Here is a 10917-nt window from a genome sequence, read left to right on the forward strand (position 1 = left end):
CTTTGATGTTATGGTGCACGAAAACATAAAAGAAAGAACCCACCAAATCCGCGTCCGGGTCCGGGTTCTACCCACACCTTATTTGAAGTGCGGGTTTTTACAAACGCTTTTTAATTAATTATAAAACCGTAGTCCTCAATGATTTAGGCATTTGATTTAATCTATCCGCTGAAACACACGTAATGAATTGCCAAAAACACTTAAAGCCCCTAGTTAATGTCAATACTGCTTAGAGTATTGTGATAAGGTGTATCTTTAATAGATAAAAATATTAATATGGAATAGTAATCGTTACAGTGACTAATAAGCCATCCAAGAATTGCCAACAAAATTGCACAAGGTTAAAGGAAAATGTCATTAGCCCAAACACCATGCAATAATGAAGTGAAGCTGTTCTTTTTCAAATCGAAGATCAAAACCGTCGATTGACGGAAACAAAATTATAAAACATCTTTCCATTCTCTAGAGACCAGGAGCGGACAGACAGATAGTCGGATTTCATAAAGTAGCTAGCTCTTCAGGCACAAAGTGAATTTAGATTTGTGAGAGCGTGTTATTGATGTAAGGAAATTGAATATACCGATTTTATTAAAATATTCACCTTAATCTTAATACTACTGCTATAGTGCCAATCTTTACAATAATTAATTAATTTATTTATAAAGAATACATCAGCAGTTTACGGATCATACGCTCCCAGAAAGGCGCTGCAATTTGAACAGTAATGGTTTTTGCTCTTACAGGAATCAATGCAGTACGGCAGTGGAGCACACGGCCAACATCTAAAATAGAACAGCTCATCAACGATAATTCAATTTGTTTAGGGAAACTTACAGAAATATACACAAAAATAACGCAAAAAGATGCGTCTTCGTCGTTGATTCCACGTCAACTCTTGTCGAAGCCAACTGATGACAAAATGGGCAAGTTATCATCTGTGAATTTGGACCAAGAGCTGATACAACAACTGATGGGATTGAGATAATTGGTTGTTCTACAACATTTTGTTTTAATACGAAAGCAGAAAACCAGAAAAACACCTTACCTGTTCTGGGATAATATCCAGATTGTAACGGCGGTGGGGCAAATTGTTGCGATGGCCCCACGTTAGACGGTGCAACTCCCGGTGGCACATAATTTTGCTTTGTTTCTTGCGCGCTGTATGGTGGTGGATTTTCCATTTTAAACTATCCACTTAATAAATCTCAAAAGACTAAAGCGATCAAAATGAAAAGGGAATTATTTAATTTATAATTGAGGATAATAATTATCTTCTAGATAAGAGATAATGTCTGACTCATTATCATGAATTTTAAAAAATAACCAAAAAGTTCTCTTACGTGCAAAATAAATAAGTGACGAGGTAGTTACTAATTAAATAGTGTTTATTAAGATAAGGTCGAGCTGATGAGTACAACAATACAATGCAAAAAATTGTTCTCATGCATATATGTATTATTTTTCATTAATCGTCCAAAATATTCCAAAAACTAAGTTGATAAAGTATTTCTTTATTAAAACTATGACTAACAATCACACTATGTCCTAATCCAATGCGTGAATTGGCATATTTCGTTTGTGATGACTTAGCATTCAGATCCCCCAAGTGGTATGGATTTAAATATTTTATTTATTTTTTATTGTATTTTTTTTATGTGCAGATGCAGAAAGCAGTGTGTAACGGGAGGTTACAACTGAAACTACGACCACGACGTCACTGGTTTTTTTAAATTACCAGATTAGAAATTCGCCTCTGAGTGTACTGCTGCTCCATATACAGTGTTATTTATTAAGAAGTAGACATAGGGATTTACGTGTATTGTTTTACCCTATGTCTACTTTTAAATGACAAAATCACTTTTGAAGAGCCCCTAATTTTATGCATCCAAAATAACTTCTTTAAACAAATAAAGATCTCGCTTTAATTTGAATATTGTTGTTTTAGATTCACAGAAAATAAATCTCTTACGCCTCTTAAGCTGTACTAATTGACAATTTCAACGTTTTCTCCAGTTGAATACATCAGGTATCAACGAGAATAAAAATACGGAAGCCAAAAAGGGCATCTCTATGTCTACTTTTTAATAAATAGCACTGTAGACATTAGAAGATTATCAGGCACAGGCCATCCTGCGAGTCCTTGGAGGTGTCTGAGGAACTGCGACGGCTTGTGATCCCCTAATTCCCCTTTGAGTTCGAGTAACTGTCTAATCCGCTGATCGTAAGTTGCGCCCAACATTTTGATTTCAGCTTTTGGTACGTCTCGTCGTCGGGTGGTTTGGTGAGGATGTTCCGGACTTTTAAGCCCCTGGCGATGTACCGGTACCAGGTGTCATCATTCGCGATGCCGCTTATTCGGAAATTACTCTCCACTTGGGTGAACCACATTTAGGGGTCGGTTGCCCAGAATGGTGGTAGATTCATTTGGACGCGATCTATCTCCAGGCGACGCTCGGCTGTGCTCCCGGTCGAGGTCGCGTCTTCGTACATCTTCAAACGTCGGTGTCACCACAAATCTGGTTCTGTTGGTTCTTCCTCTTTTGTGAAGGTCAGATCTTAAAACTTGCGATTGCCAAAATCTATGAGGAAAGGTCTTTTTCCGATCGATTTGTGAAAACCATTTTAGAGCCTAAGTGAAGGGGGCGGGGGGGGGGCGAGATTCAGGCTTTTTAATGGCAATAATTCAATTAAAGATTTACTCGGCTCATTTAATAAATATAGTATACGACAATTCAAAGTAAGTTTTGTGTAAACTCTTCAAATTAAACATTATTTAATTCGCATTCTGTTGAAATAGTTTTTCAACCTCCGAAAATCAAAATGATTTTGGTCTTAATTTTAAGCAATCCATAATAAAGGTGATTTTATGCGAAGAGTCATGAGGAACCTGCTTTGATGTAAAGATACAGGGTGACCATTATGCACGGAATATCGTATATATTTTGGTAAATATCGAATGTGTACAAAATTTTTCTATATGAAAGTTGTTTAACATCATATTTCCTATAATAAGGCAGCATTCAGTTGTTTTTATTTTAGAAAACAAATGAGTAACTAAAAACAATTGATTTTTTTTTATGGCAGTCGATAGATTTTTTCTCTTTTCTTAGTACCTTTATTCAAGAAAATTTTTCAAAAAAAGTTATTGTAAATAGATCAATAACATTAATCCAGATATCCTACATGAAAATAAAACAAATGCACGTGCCATTAAAAAAATCAATTGTTTATCGTTATTCATTTGTTTTCTGAAATAAAAACAACCGAATGCTGCCTTATTATGGGAAATAAAATGTTAAACAAGTTTATCATATAGAAAAATGTTGTATACCGTCGATATGTACCGAGATATATACTATATTCTATACATAATGGGCACCCTGTATATTAAAAATGTTGGTAAAAACTAGAGCTCGTGATTAAATTTGTCCCACTTCATATAAATATGCCGAAAACAGCTTCGTCTGAAAATAACTATTATGCAAATACTGTTATAAAAGATACACACTCACCCCTTCTATATAATTTCGTATATTTATCTTTTCATTTTGAGCGTGCGCTCCATCGTCACTTGCTCCGACCGGTAATAAAACAATGTTCTTTTGTAAGATTTGCTTTAAAATTGAAACAACGCCAATTGATGCACCTTCTCGTGTTAAATCCGCATCCACGCCGTAAACGTGTTTCGCAGCCCTACGGGCGGCCGTATAGTGAGGATGAAATGGATCTTCAGTCCACCAGTCTCCTGGAGGATCCACAGTAATCTGAATTAAAACTGTGTTTGAGTTTGCTGCACCATTTAATTTACACAGTAAATTAGGTTGAAGTCTAAATTAAAACTTCGCAGTGGCGAATTTAGTTGGGTTATTCCCATCCCATTCCACAGCTTTCTATGCACTATCAAAGATTTTAAGTTTTTCTCCAAGACTGATCGGTAATTGGTTTCCAAAGCAGTATTGCATTTCAAGCGTTTCCAGGGCTTTCTAAGCTCGTCCAGCACCGGAAAGGACCTTAAACGCTCGGTAAAGCACTTTTTTACGCCTTACTGGTGCTTTCTTTATACCTTTTCCAGATCTTCACAGTCTCTACAAAGCATCTAGAGAACAATACGAAGAATTTACAGTGCAATTGAAGACCTTTTAAAGTGTCCTAAGTCACAGCTCTAAACCTTTCCTACAGCCCTGGAAGGAACTTGAAAACTCTGGAATAATTTTTAACGCTATGGAGAAGACGTGGACAAAGTCTAGAGCCAGACAGGAAAAAGCAGCGGAATGTTCTGGAAACCACTGGTAGCAGTTCGTGGCCCTCGATAGCATTCGGACCTTCTGAAAAGCCTTCTGTAGACTCTTCTTACGGTACCACGAAACGTCTTCATAAACAAGTGCATTTAAGGACATGCGAGAGCTTTTTACGTATTTAAGGCTATCCGGGGCATTCTAGCGATCTCCACACTCCTTGCGTGTAGAATTCAAAAGAGAATTGTTGGCACTCCAGATATAAGCGAGCTTACGAAGTTTAATCTAGAAGGCATTGGAAAGCTTGGTAAATTGTCCGGCAGCTTTAAAAAAGGCTTTAAGAAATCTGCTAAAGGCCATGAAAGATCTTTTTCAGAATCTTATCGACGTTATTACTCTGGAGGGTTACATAAAGCACTGAAGTGGATTAAAATGTCAAGGTCAGACATGTCTCGAATCGGTTTTTAGGTTCTTTCCAAAGGTTATTAGGTTCTTTTCATAACTTTTTCTGCTCACGTCGTCCGAGAAACTTCCAAAATAAACCTAAGACGAGATACAGGAGCATGAAAACTGTGGGTATGGCTTAGACAGTATTGGAAATGCACATAAAGCCGTGAACGGTTATATGAAAAGCACTTAGGGGCTGTCCTTTAGAGTTTATAGGCGTTCTCTCTAAACAGTTTTTCAATGCTTCTTAGCACCGCCTAGTTCTAAAGTCTTTGGAAAGTATCCGCCAATGTGAGCTGGAAATTTTAAAAGCTAAACTCTCGAAACCTGCGGTATTATGCGAAAAGTGGAGTGCAAGGGTAAAAACTTGAAGCTTAAAGTATTATTGGTCTAAAGCCGAAAGTTCCAACAGAGAAGATGGCAACTTGCAGTCAGGGATAACATAGGCCAATACTTCAAATAGGTATTAGTGTAGGGGGTTAGTACCTTAGTTAGGACCTAAACCTGGAACCTACAGCATTAATTCCAAGACAATTTTTTCTTTACTTTTCAGGATCGATAAGGGATGGTATGGATACATTTTAAGAAAAAACGTATTCTAATTTCCCATGTCGAGAAATGGTTTTTTAGAATGATTTGTATCAACGTGATTAAGAGTATTTTTTAAATTAAGTTTACCCGCAGGTTCGGGAAGTTTTCCCAATGGATGGTGAGTACTTACTTTAAAATTGTTTGGACTACCGCGTTCCTTCCACTTATGCTCCAAATACGAAATCACCATCTCGTTGACTTCGTTGGTCTGCTGATTTGGAACAGTTCTAATTGAAAATTTTCCAATAACTTTCCCTGGAATTACAGTTTTTAATCCCGACCCGCTGTATGCCCCTTCAATTCCGTGAATAGAAAGCGATGGATATCGCCAACGGTGCATTAATAATTGTATTTTATCCTCATTGTGCCTCAGCTTATTACCCCCGATAGTGCGGCGATATTCATTAAGATCGAAGGTAATAGAACGGTATAAGTCCGTCTCCTCACTGGTAACTGGGGCGACGCTCTCGAGAAGGTTTGGTATCAGTATATTGCCTTCGCTATCGGTTAAGGTATTTAGAAGATAGACTAAATCGCCCAATGCTTCGTGCCTACAAACTCGCGGTATATGAACTTGTAGTTTGTAAGTAGCTATACTTACACTGCACCTCCGTATAGTCCGCTATGTAAGTCTTGTTTAGCGCATTCAACTGCAATTTGATATTCGCAAACTCCTCTTAGACCATACGTAATGTTGGGCACTTCGGTACCAACCCAATAATTATCAGAAACGCACACATAATCAATATCGGATAAATAACTACTTTTTTCTGCAGCTAGCAACTCTTCTAATCCCAAACACCCGGACTCTTCCATTGATTCCAGAATAAATTTAATATTAACTGGTATTTCTGCGCCCATAGCATTATAAGCTTCAATGGCGTGGATCCAACACAAGACCGGTCCTTTATCGTCAGTTGCTCCACGTCCGTACAATTTACCATCGCGTTCAGTCAAGCTGAAAGGCTCCGACTCCCAGCCGTCCTCTACGGAGGCAGGTTGCACATCCAAGTGACCATAAATACAAATTGTGCTTTTCTTCGGGTCACTCCCAAGGGTTGCAAAAATAACGGGAGGCAACGGAAGTTCACTGCCATCGGGCAATTCCTCGAAACCTATATCCCTAATCGTTACCTCGCATCCTGCCTTCTGTAATTTTTTTGCTGTCCAGTCGACCATCCGACACGTGTCTTTGCGACGCTCCGGTGATCCCGATACCGATTGAACGGCTACAGCTTCTCGAAGTTCTTCAATGTACTCATCTCTGTGAGAGTCAATGTATCTGGAAATCATTCAAATTGTAAGTAGGTCGTACTTCGTGATGGTACCTACTCACTTAAATAGCTGCGCATAGACTTCCGGTAAAGACATGATGGACATGCAAAGGTCGAGACTATACTGGTACCTATGGAAGATAACTGGAGATGGTTAGCTCGTTAATAGTAGGTGAGTACAATTCTTATCTCATGATAAAAATAGATTAGTGTCAATCATATGAGTGAATTTAGTCTCTAGTAAATGATAAAAAAGATTGTGTACCTTTAGTCGACATAATCTCTTAAACTAACCCATTAAGATCTTGCCTTGAAGAGAATTCCGGTATTTGCGAGATGGGAGACGTTTAGTCCAGCGCGATCCCTGTATTTGAGGGCTTTCGCACATCATTTTCATTGGAATATATGCCATTTGTACTAAGAAACGAAAACCTTCATACTGAAGCTCTTCTTTCTAAAATCATACTCTTGTCTGTCTATCCGGGACCGTTACCAGTATACTGTAAATAATGTGGTCCAAGGGAGAGATCTTCGGATTATGTTTTCTACACAGAATTGCCCAAAATATTCCAAGAACAATATTTATCTGCAATTTTATTCGAATCACATTATCTAGATTGCTGAGACATCAATCACTCTGTTTTCATCTTTTTAACGCCTTACCTCCCTTATCCTTCGGGCATTTACTTACTCCTACTTGAGGTTCTTGACAGATCTTGACGCCTTACATGACCTGCTTCATCATTTTATACTTTCTACTACAGACCTTCAAATTTTCTTCAAACTTCATGCCTTCGTGCATACTTTATGACTGCTTTTCAGTTGTCAATTTGAAAGTAATAACATACAAAGAGAAAGGTGAAAAAAGAATGTCGAAGAGCAAATCTAACTCGTAGGCAACATAACATACAGGCATAAATGACGGATGAACAAAACCTTTATACCACCCTGTAGTAGGCTGTGGCTCATCTCTCGGCGATGGTGGTGTAATTTGGTTTGTTTACATAGTGAAGAGACACAGCTTTATGCATGAATGTAATTCAAAATTTGTATTAAAAAACCAGTATTTAATAAATAAATGTAGCAATTAGAAGAGTGTGAACTCCTCTGGTACTACCGATCAGTATTAAACATTATCCAAAAATAGGTAGGTTCGTATCCCAACAGAATTTGGAGCCAACGTCTTTTTGCAGGGTAATGAATTTCAACATAAAATGGAGAGAGAAGGTATTGAAGACACTACAGAGGGGCCAGCCATTGAGGATATCGAGATGAAGCCTGTACCATCAAACCCTACTGACCATCAGACCAATGGAACCACAGAAGAATCGAAAAATGAACACGACTTTAATCGATCGTGCCTGGACGATGACGAAGGTCGTTTATGCCCCATATGTTTGGAAAGTTGGACGAACGCCGGTGACCACAGAGTGTGCTCTTTAAAGTGTGGGCACGTCTTCGGACAGGCTTGCATTGAACGTTGGTTTTCGACTCAAAAAGCAAAATCTTGCCCTAGTTGCAAAGCAAAAAGTTCCAGCAGGCATATTTGGTTTATTTACTCAAAAACCTTAGTCCCAATGAATAGTGATTGTATAGACGAAGCAAAACAAGATATAGTTTGCGCAAATGCAAAAAGGGACAAGGTGAAAATTGAACTTCAAAATGGGCTGTTGCGGGAGGAGGCTTTAAAAAAAGAAATCCTCGAGCTAGCTGGTGATGTTCAGTTTTTAAACAAGGAGGTGCAATTGAGACAGCACGTTTCAGTGCCAAGTGCTTCTAATACAAGTTGTAGATTACACTTGGATAGATCGTTAACGCTCTGCGAAGAACCTAGTTGTCGAGTTTTGGATTATTTCTATAAGAAGCACATTATCGTCGCATCGGTTAAATCGTCCAATGCATTATTTCCGGGGTTCGGTGCAAGACAATTAGATATGGCGACATGTAGACTTACAACATATATACCGTTACATTCAGCAGCGATAAGGGATTTCAAATTTAATACAGATAATCCGTATCTTTTGAGCGTCTCTCTTGATAAGACTGCAAAATTAGTCGGCGTGTCTCCTCTGGCAGCCCCTGTTTGCATTTACACTTCTAATTCGCCCTTATGGTCGTGCTGTTGGGATAGCAGTAATTCTAATTATGTATACATTGGAGGACAGGAGGGGAGTGTAATGAAAATTGACATTCGCCAGCCCGGTAAGCCAGTTTCGACTATGGAAGTACCCGGTGACAGGTCTCCCGTCGTGTCTGTTGCATCTATACCTCCCAATTCTAACAGAGCCATGCCCGATGGTGGAATAATATCTTGTAAACTCAACTCATTATGGGCATTTCAGACTAACGGTGAAGAGTATACTCGCCACCAGTTGCCATTAGAGGGACCTTTTGTGTCTATGGTTTATCAACACTTCACTAACGAATTCTTGATCTCGTCGAGACCTAACTCTCAGCATCCTTACTCCCGACACTATTTGTGGTGCCTTGACAGTGTAGCAGACGATGTAACCTGTAATATAACTCACACGATTAGAGGGAGCACTGTACAGTCGTATTTATCACGATCTTGTTTTATTACCCATAATTATAATTCGTTTATCGCTGCCTATCAAGAATCTGATCGAAGCATGTGTTTGTGGAATGCAAAGACTGGTAACAAAGTTTGCTCGGCTACTGCTCGTGATCCAATCTTAGACATTTGCGGTATTAATATTAATAATGAAAGTTTTGTAGTATCTCTAAGTCAGAGAAAAGTTATGTTTCATAAATGTTTATAACTATTGAATAGCAAATTATTATCATCAAATTTTATACAATATAGTTTTACCTATTTTGTAAATAGAAAATAAGACTTATTTTTTCTACAACGTGCCTTTTTATTTATATAGTCTTTGTATCTGTCTGTAAACAATGAACTTTTAGACCATCTATTGACTTGGATTTTTTGTTATAGGATGGTCATTTTTCAATTATTTATGAGTATGGGTAGCAACCCCCAATATGGAGTATTTTGACAAAATTTTTATTGTTTAAAAATGATACCACTGAATATTAATTACATTTTCTGTTTAATTTTTTCGCGTACAAGAAGAGGTAGAATAATCGTTTCACATGATTTAGATGCAGAATTTATATCTCTATAACTTTTATTGTATTTTTGCGTAAAATAATTAGGAAGCGTTCGCGCAAAGAAAAAGTAATTTCCCATGTTAAACGCCTATGTGCCACTTTTCGATTTACACCCTGTACATATGGTTAATTTAGTGTAATTAAAATAGGGGAACCTACTTGGAATGTGTCTACCTATTAAATTAATACATTAATAGGTATGTTATCAACGCTTGTCGTTAATGTCCTATCGACGCATTCCTTAAGGAACTATCGATTATTAAGGAAACGGGCCGAATTTATACGAGCACCACAAAATGGCGTTTGAAACATTAAAATTTTATTGAGAACCGCCGACTTTTAGTTAAATGGGGGCTGTTGTCCTATTGTTTTAAATGTCGCAGTGAGAATTCCCGCTACTTAACAGCCTAATGAGAAATGCTAAATTATTGGTGAAACGAACTATAGTTGAATACATCGCACGAATAAAAATAAGGAAGCCAAAATTAATTAATATGACAGCCACTTCATTTGTTTTAAGAAGTTATTTTGGTTGCATAAAATTAGGCGATCTTCAAAAAAGATTTTGTCGTTTAAAAGTAGACATAGGGAAAAACAATCGGTTTATCGTTCAATAATTGATTTATTATTAGACTTAACTACAAGTACATTGAATTCACCTACTATATTAACTATTTGACTAGTAACTAATTTCAAACTATATTTAACACCAAGAAACTTTTATGTGCTAACTATTGTTTAAAAAAGATATATGGGCAACTGACACAGATGCTTCAGTGTCAATTTCTAAATGAACTAGATTTCCCTCAACACTTATCTTATTATATCTTATCTTAAAATCTTCGTCTTTATCATTCACCAAACCACCGATGCGGTGTCTTCTACCATGTTGATTTTTTACTTTTTGCATTCTCTGCTAGTGTGTTGTTTAACTCTGCACGTAAAACATAGCCACGTTGGACTTAATTTTTCTTAAATGTCAGTTCAAGATGTACGGAGTCTTACAAATTCTGTAAAGAAATTGTAGTTCAGTACCTCGGTTTTTGAATAATTAGTTTAAATAGAATAGCTACAATTGCGCCATCTCCTTGGTAATTCATACACTCTTCATATTATAGTTTAACAAGTCTAGTTGAGATGTCACCACGTACCAAACTCCTTCAGAAATAACATTTAATAGCCAAAGCAACAATATTTAAATTAATTAATATGACAGTCAGTTATTTTGGATGTATAAA

The 10917-nt window shown here is 37.3% G+C and overlaps 3 protein-coding genes across 5 annotated transcripts; 1 reads left to right on the plus strand and 2 right to left on the minus strand.

Annotated features, from left to right (window-relative positions):
* Window positions 1-570: 570 nt before the first annotated feature.
* Window positions 571-1297, minus strand: LOC116182434 (lipopolysaccharide-induced tumor necrosis factor-alpha factor homolog). Its single transcript, XM_031502967.1, has 3 exons — window positions 1046-1297; window positions 835-994; window positions 571-782 (listed from the first exon to the last, which is right to left on the minus strand). Exons 1-3 carry the CDS (start codon window positions 1179-1181, stop codon window positions 680-682), a joined length of 399 nt encoding a protein of 132 aa, XP_031358827.1. The 5' UTR covers window positions 1182-1297; the 3' UTR covers window positions 571-679.
* A 2030-nt stretch (window positions 1298-3327) lies between these two features.
* On the minus strand, window positions 3328-6681 carry LOC116182436 (cytosolic non-specific dipeptidase-like). Of its 2 annotated transcripts, none has more exons than XM_031502970.1 (5): window positions 6610-6681; window positions 5875-6555; window positions 5404-5824; window positions 3513-3764; window positions 3328-3464 (listed from the first exon to the last, which is right to left on the minus strand). In XM_031502970.1, exons 1-5 carry the CDS (start codon window positions 6651-6653, stop codon window positions 3420-3422), a joined length of 1443 nt encoding a protein of 480 aa, XP_031358830.1. In that variant the 5' UTR covers window positions 6654-6681; the 3' UTR covers window positions 3328-3419. The 2 variants fall into 2 exon arrangements, with proteins under 2 accessions (XP_031358830.1, XP_031358831.1); XM_031502971.1 differs by having other exon boundaries at window positions 6606-6647.
* On the plus strand, window positions 6446-9417 carry LOC116182435 (E3 ubiquitin-protein ligase RFWD3-like). Of its 2 annotated transcripts, XM_031502969.1 has the most exons (3): window positions 6446-6573; window positions 6628-6719; window positions 7741-9417. In XM_031502969.1, exon 3 carries the CDS (start codon window positions 7762-7764, stop codon window positions 9325-9327), a length of 1566 nt encoding a protein of 521 aa, XP_031358829.1. In that variant the 5' UTR covers window positions 6446-6573; window positions 6628-6719; window positions 7741-7761; the 3' UTR covers window positions 9328-9417. The 2 variants fall into 2 exon arrangements, with proteins under 2 accessions (XP_031358829.1, XP_031358828.1); XM_031502968.1 differs by lacking the exons at window positions 6446-6573; window positions 6628-6719 and adding an exon at window positions 7524-7694.
* The last annotated feature ends 1500 nt before the right edge of the window (window positions 9418-10917 follow it).

This window comes from Photinus pyralis, unplaced genomic scaffold (assembly GCF_008802855.1).
Source record: "Photinus pyralis isolate 1611_PpyrPB1 unplaced genomic scaffold, Ppyr1.3 Ppyr1.4_unclustered_Scaffold5266, whole genome shotgun sequence".
Classification (NCBI taxonomy): Eukaryota; Metazoa; Arthropoda; class Insecta; order Coleoptera; family Lampyridae; genus Photinus; species Photinus pyralis.